Below are 14,669 nucleotides of genomic sequence, written 5' to 3' on the forward strand. Positions count from 1 at the left end.
GGGAGAGAGAGAGAGAGAGAGAGAGAGAGAGAGAGAGAGAGAGAGAGAATTGCCGATGAAAAGGACAAACCCTCAGACTGGGTGAAAAGAAGAGTAAATCTTCTTAGGCGCTTTAGAGGCCTGGTAAAGTTTAGAGCTGGTAAAGTTAGCATCAGTTCAACATTGTCTTTATTCATTCATCCATCAGTCAGACATTCATTCAGTCGTAATCTGTCCTGATTCAACTCATTCTTCTGGTGTTAAAACCCAGAGTCCCACTCTGCAACTGTGTATAAGTTGTGTTACTGTGTGTTTTTGTTGATCTAAACATACTTGTTAACATTAGCATTAGTTTCAGTATCATCCAGGTGAGAGCAGTGGCATTATTCTTTGGAGAGACATACGCTAACAACCTAATGACAGCAGATTTCTGCAAATAGATGGGTTTGCATATAAAATTGATTGTCTCAATATCAACACCTTACTAATGATTTAGCTGTTCTTACCAGTGAGTTACTGTAAAACTAGGGCTAAAAATTTGTCGTTTATCTTGAGTGTGGTGCTAGAAGAAAGGTCATGTGGTCACTTAAATTGAAAGGCTTCATCCTCTGTGGAGCAATATGTGTTCAGTCAATTTCATGGAAATCAGAGTGCTTTTTAAATTTTGAAATGCCATGTGTACAAGTGGGAAATTTGTTCTGATGGTGTTTGTTAGAGGGAAGATCAGGAATTCATCAAAAAATATAGGAATCATCCCCTAGAGACTGAGAATATTCACAGGAAATGTCAAATAAATCCAACCAACAGTTCAGCAGTTTTGGTAACCAATTACTTGTTAAATTACTTTCTCAAGCAAAAATACCCAAACATTCTCTTCTCAATGCAACATTGTTTTTTTTTTTTTTTAGACTTTAAATTAAATATTGTTGTGTTCCGGACTGCAAGTTGGAAAAAAGGAGATATTTGAAGACATCACCTTGGGCCCTGAGAAATAATTAGTTGAGAAGTAAATTGGATTACAAAAGAAGGTGGATATTAATCACTGAGGTTGGCAAATGTATTTCAAATGTTTTGAACACATGATGCATTTCTTAAAGTTGAACCAGCTCCAACTGTTTTAACTTTATGTATTACAACAGTTTCTACAGATGGTTCTGATGTAAAACCTTGTGAATACAAACAGACCAATCTAACTATCTTAACCCAGATACATATTTAGCATCAGCAGCCCAATCACACCCCTAACCTGACAGTGTCAGTAGTGCCTTGCTCAGTCTCTGTCACTGTTACTTCCCTTTACTACAGGATAAACAAAAACAAAAGCAAATTGCACAGATTCAAGCAGTATTAGCACATAATGCATCAAGTGGTAAAATATGAAAAATAAATAACAAAAAAATTGTTAAATATGACATGAAATATCAAAATAATCAATAATTTACATTAATACATGTACACACGTAAACAGCAAATGTAACATGAAGTATATATCATAGGCGTTAAACATTAAAATACATATTCAAATAAATGCTTGATTGCTCCATTTTGGTACACTTACTCCAGAAGGTTTAAGAGAAAAAATAAAATATATACATATATAAATAAAGACATTCAGCTGAAGGTGCATGGTATTTAAAGCTGGATATAGAAAATGAATGGCGGCAACAAAACATTCATATACAGTCTTCACCGGCTGTAATGTGGCCTCAATCTCTGATTTTGAAGAACTAAAAGAAATACATATAACAGTACTTTAAGTTTGCATGTTAATTTTTAAATACAGTAAGCTGTGCAGTTTCTAATTAGGGCTGAACGATTAATCGTTTTCAAATCAAAATTGCGATTTGAAAGAACGCGATTTGCTAATCGCGAAGATGGCGATTAAAATGTAGGTTAATTATACAGTGGATCTTACCCATTTTTAACAGTCATGCAGTTACAAATTCATTCCGCTTTTGTCCCTGTATGACAGATCTGCTCGCCAATCACAAGCGCCATGCGCCTCCTGTTACGGTCCTACTCACCAATCAGAGAGGGCACAGGGCATGTACATTTTACAACAACAAACAGAAGTGGAGGAAAACGTGTTAATGGCGCCAGCCGAACTGACACAGGCAGCGGCTGTGCCGCGGATTTGTCTGGCATCAACTCACACTGAACTGTTTCAGCAGCAGAGTGTTTAGCCTGCCCTACGTTGTTGACGTGTTATTAATTTGTGTGCTTCAGCTCCCGATTACAGCTCTCTGTGAGCCTGTTTCGCTCCTCTTTCAGTAGGCTTACGTTACATAGGCACATGGAGCATTTCAGAAAGTCTGATTTTGCTGACTTGTTCAGATTTTCCTTAGTTGATCAATTGTCCTTGATTTTTGTGCTTCTACAATGGTTAAGTAGGCTACTTAGTTAAATTGTTCCTTTTTTCTCTGTTTTAACTGTGTTCATTGTTGATGTACGGTCGGGAGTCTGCAAAAGGTGTTTTATTTTGAAAATTGACCAGATTCTCTATGCCGTTCTGTGTTTGACTTCCTGCCTGGTTCATCTGTTCTGTGCTGCTTGATATGGCTTCAGTCAAAAATAGACTGGCAGTCAATATTGAACTTGCTAGCAAAACTTCAATAAAAAAAAAAAAAAAATCACAAATCCAATCTTAATCGAAAAATCGCAATTAGATTTTTTCCCCAAATCGTTGAACCCCATTTCTAATGCTAGTGGTCTGGCGCTGGGGTGTTCATGCATAAAATTTCTCAGATTCGCTGTCAGTCAAAGATTGTAGGGCAGACATAGCATACTTTTCATACATTCCCCATAGTTATCATAACCAGTTGTAGTGATGGTCAAAACACAGAAGAACATACGGCCAAGGATGTAAAAGATTTTCACAACAGAGTTTTTGATGAGCGGGTCTTTGTTTTTTATGTATCTCATGCTCTACTAGCACTTGCATGTATGCACACAATGATGATGTGATACACATTCCTGCTGACTGCAAAAGGCAGTGCATGTGTTCAGTTAGTGTATGGATGCTATAAAACATGAGATGTTGAGCAGGTGAAACATTACATGGACAGAAACCTGCTGGAAAAATCTCTTTTTATAATAATTAACTCACCAACAGTTTATGACAGTAGTGTGCTACGAAATTTAGCTATACTCTGAATGTAAATACAGCTCATTTTTCAAGAAAACTCCACAGCGTACCTTTTTAAAAAGTGTTAATGCAGTCCAGGGAAAAAAAGTATGCATGTGAACTACAATAATCGTATTTCATTGCACATCTGTACATTTATGTTTGTATCCACATTAGGATGAAGCAAAGTATTTATCGCCTTAGAGGGAGCACACTGACAATACTATGACAAGATAATGAGCCTGCAGATCAGTTTTTCAAAACTGAAAATCAATTCATATTTTAAAGCTTTGACAGTGTGTGTGTGTGTGTGTGTGTGTGTGTGTGTGTGTGTGTGTGTGTGAACTGAAGAACAAGAGGCAGAAATGGCACATTCACAATCAAATCCTTTCCATTATACAAAGAATCCTTCACAAACCAACTAAATCCTTCATTCTTCTCACCACTTCCTTCATTGGCCAATCAAATCCTTCAACTTAATGTCATATGATGGTCGCCAATGTCCTCCCTCTTCTTCAAAAGAGCCATAAATCCATACGATATCAAACACTACTAATCAGTTTTCTGATCACTCTGTTAAGCCCGTTATTGTTCAACTACTCTGTTACATTTTGACGTTATGATGTCACAGCCATTTCTCTCCCTTTGCATTGCGTCATCAGTCAGTCGCACCCTTCATTAATCTACCACATAGCGGCACCATCACATGATGGCACCAAACCAATCTAAATCTTTCTGTTTACATCCTTCACTGACCAACCGACTGCATCCCTTCATCCCATGGTTTTGCATTTCTTTGATGCAGTGTCACAGAATGATGTCATAGAGCCTGCCGACGCGGCCCAGCCACTCGCGCAGTGCCTGGCGGACGCGGGCGTCGGTCACGTGGCAGGAGAGCTGGATGAGGCAGGGGTAGAGCGCTGGCTGGAGCGCCAGGAAGGAGGGATCTGACAGGAGGAGGACCTGATTGAGGAGAGTCAAGACCATGTTGGTCCACGCCTGCAAGGGGAGAGAAACAAAATGCTCAATACCCAACATTTGTCACACACACAGACACTTTGTCAGGAGATGGTCCCCACCAGCGCAAATTCACACACTGCAATACCATTTATGACCATTAGGGCACACACAGTAATAAAAATCAACTCCATGGGGAAACTTTTTTTTTTCTCAGAAAACCTTCACCAGGCATATTAGGAGGCTGTTTTCTATTGATTGCAATGCTTGTGCCATGGGGACCAGCCCAGCCATCGGTCCCCACGGACAAAATTGGTCCCCACGGCGTGAGTGATATGTCAGGTCATGGTCCCCACCAGGATAGAAAAACAAGAACACACACATACACTGTACCTGTATCTGAGCCTCGGAGTCCCTTAGTGAGATGCTGTGGGAGCTGATGGTGGATCCTGACCGTTGTCTTTTTTCCTGCCTTAGGACCTCAGGTCCTGCACTGACTGAGTGCCTCAAAGGCGGACCCTGCTGGTCCACCAGATGCTGGGGCCTCTGCGGGGGCCTTTGTGTCTCCCCGACACCTCCTCCTGTTGCCCCCCCACGACCCTGCTCCTTCATGAACAGGTTGACATGGCACTGCTGTGGCTGCTGCTGCTGCTGTTTCCGGCGTTTGTACTCCATCATCAGCTTGCTGATGGTTTTATCTGTGGCAATGGTGTACAGTTTGTTCCCGGCACTTTCCCACCATTCTTTTCTCCTTCCCGGTCCAGCGCTGCTAGGAGCTCCTCCTACTGAGCTTCCTGTGATGCCGGAGTCCCTCCTCTCGCCTCCAGTCCGGAAGTGGTGGGGCAGACTGCCTGTACTGCTGTGAAGAGAAGAAATGGTCGCTTTCATTGGACAGGTGACTAAACAGATTGAGCAGATTATCCAGCACCGAACAAGATGCAACAGATGAAGCCAATGGTTGATTTTATATCCGTAGTTCAAACAACACCCGTGTTGTGAGGTTATGTTCAGACTAACATTAGCACTTTGTGTGAAAAACATTATTTCCATAATGTGAGAGCAACTGTATTCTCACAGGCAGCAATGCGGCGTGTACCTCACTCATTTTCTACCAGGTTTTGCAATGTTCAATTAACTTGAGCTTTGACGCTGAATACACCAACCTCCCCTCTGTTTAAACAATGGGGTTTTGACAAATTTACTGTAGATAAAAATTTACTCATCCCTAAATTTCCAGAGTTACGTAGCTCTACTCTCTGATCCTACTGGAACTTGGTTTAGACAATTCACATTGTGATTGTTTACATTTAATGAAGCACATAGCTAACTTTGTTACCTGCTTCCAGGATGATGTTATGCATGCTTCATTCTGCACACTACCCTGTGCAAATTAGTCACTCTTGAACTTTTGCCCAACACACAATCACTGTATGTTTTTCTGATTTGTATGCACACAAATCAGAAAATAGGCTAAAATCCTAGATTATGCTTTCAGTCTGCTTTCACACTGCATTATTTTCCGAGAGTATTACCCCAATATGCTGGCTGGCTGTGCTGTATGAAAGGTACGGAGCTGGTATAGGGGGTTTGATTTGGTCAGCCTCTTAGCCCTTGAACATTGGCATTAACAGAAACGGAACGATGGCTGGGTGAAAATCCACAGCTGACATGCCAGTGTTGTATTACATGGTGGTTTTACGTTACTGGTTCAGGAAAGCCAGATCGCTATTTGAAAGCATATATTGTTGTGGAATAATGCCTCATTTGTTGTGTGGTATGAATGAAGTCAGACCTATATCCTGGGCTGGGTGTGGGCGTGTCTCCTGGTGATGCTGCACTCATGTCCGCGGCCTGACACCTGTACCCGCCGTCCTCTGATGGTGTCCCCCTCGCCGAAAGACCACCGGCTGACGTAGGCGTGGAAGTCTCAGACGGAAAGAGAGGCAGGAAGAAGACGTGATCTCCTCCTGCTCCTCCCCTCAGCAACGCCGTCTCCTCCAGGGTGTTCTCCAGGTCCCGGTGCATTTGGATATAGCTGTTGCACAGATCCATGCACAGCTTGTAGAGGCGTTTGACCAGCCAGGCCCAGTCTGCGCTGCCCAGCGGCTGCACGCTGAGAGATGGGATGGGGGCTCGCCAGTGATGACGTTTATCCCGGCCGCGAGGGGGGCTGACCTGAGAGGACACATAGAGTAAAGTGGATGATTTGATTTTTGATATGATAACAACAAAAAGTGATTCATCTTCTTTGTTACATTAGGAGGGTGAACAGTTCAGAAAACCCTGAACTCCTAAACTGGAACAAACTAAAGAGGAAATGGAAAAAGAGAGCAACAGGATGATTAATCCAGGTAAATCTTTATTGTTGTTTTTTTATTTCTGTGGTGCCCATCAATCACTATGACCTCTAATTGCGCGTGCACTATTTTCTTTGTCTATTTAGCCTTTATGTTTATCACTGCTTATCCTTTTGTACACTTCCTCTGGACTGAAACTCTCAAAGATTTCTTTAACTGTTGAATTGTCACTATCATAACACAAATGGATCATTATTTTTCTTACACCTCTTACAGCAACACTGAAGCTGTGTGTTTGCGCGTCACCTGTGCTGTTTCTTCAAAGATATCTTCGTCCTCTGACGAGGCAGAGCCAGGGTGAGAGGAGTCAGAGCTCCCTTCCTCTTCCTCATACAGGATCCTCTTCACCTAAATACAATGAAAGGTTCAAATGTGAAACTGAAAATCGTTAATGATTTCTTAGTGTCGTCTTAGTTGCATCTTTAAAGTGGTTGCTAATGTGTTGCTAAATGGTCACTACCACTACATTTCTGGGCGGTTGTACAGATCTTAATCTGTGATTGCTATGTTTTTAGTACTGTAGGTGCCAACAAATGCGAAGGTTTGCAGACTATTATTATTAAAAATGTAATAAATTTAATGAATTAGACAATTTTAATGTATTATTTTTGTGATGCTTTTTTCCAAACATACAAATACCTGCTCAGAACTTCTTTCATTAAACCTACCAACAGAAAAAAGAAAGAAATATAAACTAAAACTGGCAAAGACAAACTGTAAACTAACTTCAAGTGAATAAATCTCCAACATGGTCACACACGTTTGACATGCTATAGCCTTATATAGTTGAAATGGCCAACAGTTGCCAATTTACACGTTAAGCAGATACAGAGCTACTTTATGTGGAGATGCGTCTCTGGACAACAGATGAATGTTAAGAACAATATTAAGTCAGTTCTCCACCAACTCGTTAGAAAGATATCTGGCTCTGTAGTTGCACTTTTCTTAGCAGCTAGTCTCTATCTTTGGTGCTGGGCAGACAGCGTACATTGGGTTTATCAGAGCTTGTTTTATGAAAACAGCTGCCTGCTGCTGCTGGAAATGCGGTTGATTAGAGCACTAAGACAAAACATTAAAGTTTGGGCTGAAAGACACTAAAAGGCTCCGTAGAGCCAAAGGGGGGAACTTCAGGGTCAAGTGAGAATTCTCTGTGGTTTTGTCACTAGGTGTGACCCTTTTCATACAGATTTATATTTTAAAGCAGTCATGTTGGAACAGGAAGGGGCCATCCCCAAACTGTTTCCACAAAGTTGGGACCATGAAATTTTACTGAAAAAAAAAAGTGTCTTGGTATGCTGAAGCATTAAGAGTTCCTTTCACTGGAACTAAGGGGCCAAGCCCAACCCAAGAAAAATAGCCCCAACAGCCAAACCCAGGCTCGTCCATCGGATTGCCAGACAGAGAAGCGTGATTCGTCACTCCAGAGAACACGTCTCCACTGCTCTAGTATCCAGTGCCGCTGTGCTTTACACCACTGCATCCAACGCTTTGCATTGCACTTGGTGATGTAAGGCTTGGATGCAGCTGCTCGGCCATGGAAACCCATTCCATGAAGCTCTCTACACACTGGTCTTGAGCTAATCAGAAGGCCACACAACCTTTGGAGGTCTGTAGCTATCAACTCTGCAGAAAGTTGGCAACTTCTGTGCACTGTGTGCCTCAGCATGTTCTGTGATTTTATGTGGCCTACCACTTTGTGGCTGGGATTCTGTTGTTCCCAAAAAAATTCGTAGTGAGGAAATTTTTAATAAATTTTAAAGTTTTAATGATTGGTTTCTACCTGCTGTGCGGTCATGCTGTCGGCTTGGCTCAGTGTGGCACACAGCAAGGCCTGGAAGTACAGGTTGAAGCTCATGGCAGACTGACGATAAAGATTAGCTGCACCACAAACACCCGACACCTTCATCAGCAGGTACTTTAGACCCGGCCGAGTGTCAAAGTCCCGCGCTGTCCTGCAGACAAAGAGATCAGGAGAAAAGTCAGCAGGATAACAGATATATAACATTGTCAGTCTTATGTCTGACTTTCTTGTTGCAGTAACCTGTAAGAGTCCAGCAGCAGATCCAGGATTATGGCTAAATTAGTCATGGAGATGTAGCGCAGGAAGCCTGCTGTGGTTCTGCTGGGGTCAGAGGTTACAGGTGTGACCCTTTCGTGACCTTCGGGCTGCTTGACGAACTCCTCCAGCAGGATGTCATAGAGGTTTTGGAGAAGGACCTGGTGGGACAGCAGGCTCACCACGATGGTCCTGAACGGGATCCTGTGGGATTCAGAAACCAGGATTTCAGTCATATTCATTCCGTTTTTTAACCGAATAAGGACAATCTCTTGCTCCAAGAAGGAAATTAAAAGTATCTACTGTAATTAACTGTAGAACACACATTTAAAGCTGCTATATTGTGGCTTCTGAAGAAAATAATGACTTTTAGAGGAGATAAATTTTCCCCTCCTAGTGAAGTCCAATTTAATTCATTATTTTGACACAAAACTATTCAAAATGTCTTCATACTTGGATTTGATCTGTGGAATTAATTTTGCCCTTCTTGCTCCAAAAAAATCTACATGATTGTTGCTTTCAAGCCATAACCTTCAATCGCTGCAAAATTTTAACAGAAAGTCAAAATTAAGGCTTTATGTTGCAGCACTATTGGTATAATTTACAGTATGCAGGGTAAGTAAATATAGTTCAGATTAGTGGAATCTTACTTTATACTAGATGAAACCCACCTTGAACCTAACGGACTAAAACAATGGCTGCATAAAAACAAGTCTTGAGGATATAAAAGGTGATGCAGTACATCATACTGAATTTGTAGTGTGAGCGGTCAACAACAAACATCATCACTGTATTTATGGATGGATTACTTTTTTCAAAACTGCATAAGCTCAGACTCGGTATCATGTCAGTTTGAATCTTGTTACCAACTAAGGAAATACAACTAAATACACAAAAGGATCAACAGGGAATTACACTAATTTCAACAGGACTCATATGTGATGCTTTGGACAGGAAACTACATGTGTGACACACACACACATCACTGTACAACTGTGTACAATGAGTGATGTGTTGCACTATGTGCAGGTACAGTATGTGGATAGAGCTGCACAATGTCTCATATTTGAATTGTTAGAGTGGTATGAATTTCCACATTAAACACAAAAGAGCTGTGCTGTTGGAACAGCCAGTACATTCCTTCAGTGCAATGTCTCAAAGTGATCCTTGATGAAAATGTCAATTTCTTTTTATTGCAGTGTGCCTGCAGTTGATTCAGCCACAATACAAGGAGACATCATTGCCACTATAGGGATAACAACAGGACATCAATTTCAGGACAAATTTGTCACACACCACATGTTTTCTCCACATTGTGCAGCTCTACAGGTGGGTTAGTTAGTTTGAATATGTAGCTCATACACCCATACTGTATCACACTGTTAAATCTGACAAACACACAGATGTCACAGAAAACAGCCTTACCCAATTTTCCTGTGACCACAGCAGCAGAAACACAAGCAGAGAGCAGTTAGTAAGAGTTAGATTGAGATTGCAATTTCTATTTTTTAATGTTCAAACAAATGAATATTGCAGGTCCTCTTTCTTTTGTAAAAAAATTGTTTTCTTTCTTAGTTTTGTAAATATAATATGTGAACACAAAGTATCCAAAATTACTGCTCATCCAATATTTCTATTTTTAAAAAAGTCTGTTAACTAAAGAGCTCGACACAACGTAGGAATGAACCAAATGAAGACAAAATGGGCTGTATGTTGGAAAAACACAGAAGCGTCAAGTGTTTAATTATATGTTGTGGGCAACTGTTGAATTTTTTTTGTCTTAAAGTATGGTACCAAAAGGCAAAACAGAACACGTAAAAATTTGTTTTCGAAACACATTATATTCAAAATGAAATTTGACTTTACATATGACCACAGTAAAATGCATGAACTCTTCACAACCTGATAATATTTATTTCTGTACATTTTGAATCTTTCAGTTTGGCATTATATTATCAGAAGGGTGAGAATTACTTATTTGGTACTTTTTAACTTTTTAAACACTCTTTGCCATTTGCAAAGAAATGTACTGAAATTTCTCTTTAGTAATTTATTTGGGCTGCAGTTCACAAAAGTAAGACAGTAAATTGGGTAATGTGTGCTTTTTTATGATATACAATATTCATTGTTTGTGTGGACCTTGAAATCCTCACCAAGAGGACAAACAATTACGTCAGCCACAAAAAAACACCAGGATTGTTGTTGGTTAAAGTTTTAGTTAGAAGATATACACACATCTAGATATATACATATATACACATCTGATGACCACGTGTCATCAGATGTGGAGCAAAACATGCTTCTGCGGGTGTATTTGTGTGTATGTTGTATACCTCTTCTGAGTGTGCCCGTTGGACTGCTGGTCAGATGGCAGCTCGATGATGAGAACGCACGACTGAGCGTGCTCAAAGCCCTCCTTGTTGTTGGGCGTCTTTGGGGAGCACTGGGTGTCCAACATAAAGACCTGAGACACAAAGCGGGCACGTCAACAAGCTCTACTGTGCCACCAACAGTTGTACTAGTACTAATAATACATTAGTGTAGTTAGAAGTTGGACTTTTTGCTTATTGTAGTTTTATTCATGCATTTGAAATAAAATAAATTATATTGTGTAATTCTGTTTGACCTTTACCTAACTAGGATGGTCTCGAGATTAAAAACCTGTTTTTGAAACAGCTGTGGTCAAAACTGCATAATTATGTTATATACATACACACACACACACCAACACAGAAGGTTACATACACACAAAGATAAAGGGGTAAAAACAATGATCACGACAACATTGAAAAAACAGACACAATTTCTATAACAAAAGAACACATCCCAACAATTTTCACATGTTTATTTCAGCCAGAAAAATGACCATAACTTTGTGTTTATATTTATTTATGATGACTAGTGTATAATTGTAAGTCTGCATTAAATTATGAACAGATTGAAACACAAAAAGGTCATCCACACTGTCAGAAGAATGTTTCTTCATAATTCATGTTAATTAAGGTTTGAAAACGTATGGACTTTTGATTTGAGTTTGACAAATAACAATAGGACTTGACCATCGTGGGCCCTTTCACTGTCTCACTCTGCAGCACATAAAGTAGAGGTTATTTTCATGGTTATCGTACAGCATTTACGCCATACTAACCTGCTGAGCCATTGCTTTGATCCTCCAGTACTCAGCCTCAGCTGAAGGAGAGTGGGACGGAGCCGCCACCTTCACTTCGCAGGCGTCTCCAGAAAAACTGTCTGAACCGCTATGAAAACAGGCCAGAAGGTTCTACAGAGACACAGAAAAAAAACGCTTATTAAGGTGAAGTGATGTTTAATGATGCATATCCTCTCACCATAATTTAACATTGCACTCTACACATCTTTCACATCAAAAGAAAGATGCTGCTAAAGTCAACTAAGTCAAGCAGCTGTTGGTCAAATGCATGTAAACCTCTAAATGTGCAAAAGCAACATTTAGAAACAGACTGCAGACTATTAATTAAATGGCTCCATTAGAAGACAAAAGTAAAATATAAACAAACAATTGTGTAGGTTGTCGTAAGGGTTTAAAACAGGTACTTCTGTTTGATGTTTATACATTTATTCAATAGAGGACATGTCTTAATTGAATTACTGGGTCAACCGGTGGATGATGATGAGTCTCACTCAAAGACACCTTTGCTGAATACACAAATTAAAAGAAAACAATAAACAACACCCCTCCACTTACATTAAACAGTAAACACAAACTGTATGCATGATGCTAAAACCCCCGTTTTCATGTTAGAAGCTGGGATCTATCACCAAACTACATGTATGGCAAGCAGATGAAAACATTTCATACAGTTTAAAAGGCTACAGCATGTACATTATACCGGATGTGAGCAGAATGCATTGCTTATAAAATATTCAGCTTTTCTATAAACCAAGTCAGAGGCTATGTTTCTGAAAGCTACATGTCAGGGACAGCCAGTGTCAAACACTGCGTTCTCTTGAATGATTTACGACCTTTGCACCCAGGTATTACAGCAAATATTTTTCCTTGGTATATTTAAATGTGTTTATCAACATTATATATATGTATTCATGCAGCACATCTGAGAATTTTGCATTAGAATAACGGTGATATGTTGGTGACTGGAATAAAACACAGACACAATGAAGCATGGTGGTTCCACCCTGAATTAAAAAACAGATCCAATCCAAAATATTGTTTCCAGTTGTTGTGGAGCAACACATTCAACTGTTAAAAAACCCCAAAGAACTGTGGTTTGTTGGACAGCACTTTTGGGTGGACATGCTCATCTGTATGAATCCGAATCTTTACAAAGAGCTCACAAGATCAGCTAAATCTGATTCTCTCAACCTCCTCTGGGCCAAGACTCAATTTTATGCCCCAGAATTCTTAAAACCCTGAGGAGAAGCCATGTTGACATGTGAATTTAGCATTTTCATATTTTTACTCTCTATTTTTGGTACAATGACTTACACATAGTGTATAAAGTATGAAATGCGTTTAATTTTATCTTGTTGCTAATAACAAATCATACATACATTTAGATAAATCTGTAAATGACTCCCTGATCCTGAAGTTCAAAAACTAAGCTACACCCACCAAGAATAAATCAAGATTATTATAAGCAGTAGGAAAAGTAATTTAATTGCTACTCTGTCCCATTTTACTATTAGATATGTAATATAATATATGTACACACATGTAAAACATGAAAATCTGCCCGACATACTACTCAAACAGCTACAGTTCAAAATGTAAATGCAGCTGTAACAGACTAGAACCTGCTGCTGGATAATAAAAGCTCTTATATAAAAGACCATAAGACCTAAATAAATATGTTGCATAACATAAAACAAAAACAAGAGCCCCAACATCAAAAGTCACAAAAGCTGTTACATAAACAGAATTGACTGCATGTCTGTCAATGCAGCTAAGCACATGTTTAAGCTATATGTTGAGATTTTGTATATTAAAATGAGATGCATGTTTTAAGCCCCCCTCCAATGTAGAGATAAACACAAGAGTTAATATCAAGGTTTTATTAATCACCTTTGGTGCAGCAGCTCATCTGTTAGAAAAAAATCCCCCACAAACTGCTTCACCAAGAATAAAGAATAAAATAAAAGACATCGCATTTTATCTTCTTTTCTCTAAACTCTTTACTAAAGACATCAAGAACTGAACCACAACTCATTTGATCCTAAAATCACATTTTCTGGAAATAAGCAAAAAATAAAAAATAAAAATCTGTCAATGGCAGTAAGATCATCATCTCTCTCTCTAAAACACACACACAAACACACACACACACACACACACGTGGTTCTAAGCTGTAAAGCTGCTTAGTTGCAGTTAGTCAGGCAGCTGCCACAGACCTGCAGGAACACACAGCATCCACAAATATAAAATGCCTGGCGATGTCACCTGCACTGCACTCACTCACACAGCGAGGTTAGGAGTTCTCTGTGTAAATTAAATGGAACAGCAGGGGTTGGAATCCCGCTGAGGCTGCACTCACTAAATCTGTGATCTCCCACAGCACTCAAAGACCACGTCCACACAGCAGGTACCATCATCAACAAATTAACACAAGTGTCGTCATTTTTCATAAAGCTGAGCAAGCTGGGAAATCATCCATACAGCATACGTGCAAATACTCAGCAAGGTCTAGGCAAAAAGACAATAATGATAATTATCGCAATATAATTTTCCTCAATAACAATATAAAAAATGTTCAATAAGCGTTTGATTTGAATAATTTAAATAGCAAACAAAATAACACATTTTACTTATTTGTTGAAAAATATTTTATCATCATTGTTTTGAATTCTACCTCAGATTTGTTAAGTGACTTCAACTTTCACTGAGGAGGCAAAATCAGCCTTTAAACTTAATAATGATTTGACATTAATCATTATAATTATTGAATTGGAATCTTTTATCGTGACAACATTTTTGGCAGCATCGCCCAGCCCTAGTTTAACTACCGCTCGATTACACTTTTATTTAAAACTAAATTAAATGTCCTCTTTAAATGTTTATTCAAACTTTAAACATGTCACCATATATTAACTTGAGACTTCATATTTTATATGGTAAGGCTCCTCACAAAGCCCACCAAAGATACTCTGACGAGATAGTTACTTATTTTTACAAGTTGCAGCACTGTAGACAGTACATGGACCA

The 14,669-nt window shown here is 39.4% G+C and overlaps 1 protein-coding gene across 1 annotated transcript in view; it reads right to left on the minus strand.

Annotated features, from left to right (window-relative positions):
* Positions 1 to 2,659: 2,659 nt before the first annotated feature.
* The window catches only part of arfgef3 (ARFGEF family member 3), a 50,451-nt gene continuing 38,441 nt past the window's right edge, over positions 2,660 to 14,669 (minus strand). Inside the window, exons 35-42 of the mRNA XM_046065855.1 lie at positions 11,622 to 11,753; positions 10,807 to 10,937; positions 8,459 to 8,677; positions 8,198 to 8,369; positions 6,664 to 6,765; positions 5,853 to 6,235; positions 4,454 to 4,919; positions 2,660 to 4,102 (exon numbers count right to left, since the gene is read on the minus strand). Of these exons, the coding sequence (XP_045921811.1) occupies positions 3,911 to 4,102; positions 4,454 to 4,919; positions 5,853 to 6,235; positions 6,664 to 6,765; positions 8,198 to 8,369; positions 8,459 to 8,677; positions 10,807 to 10,937; positions 11,622 to 11,753 (1,797 nt within the window). The 3' untranslated portion in view covers positions 2,660 to 3,910. The remainder of the gene's footprint in view (positions 4,103 to 4,453; positions 4,920 to 5,852; positions 6,236 to 6,663; positions 6,766 to 8,197; positions 8,370 to 8,458; positions 8,678 to 10,806; positions 10,938 to 11,621; positions 11,754 to 14,669) is intronic.

Source organism: Micropterus dolomieu, linkage group LG12, assembly GCF_021292245.1.
Source record: "Micropterus dolomieu isolate WLL.071019.BEF.003 ecotype Adirondacks linkage group LG12, ASM2129224v1, whole genome shotgun sequence".
Taxonomy (NCBI): domain Eukaryota; kingdom Metazoa; phylum Chordata; class Actinopteri; order Centrarchiformes; family Centrarchidae; genus Micropterus; species Micropterus dolomieu.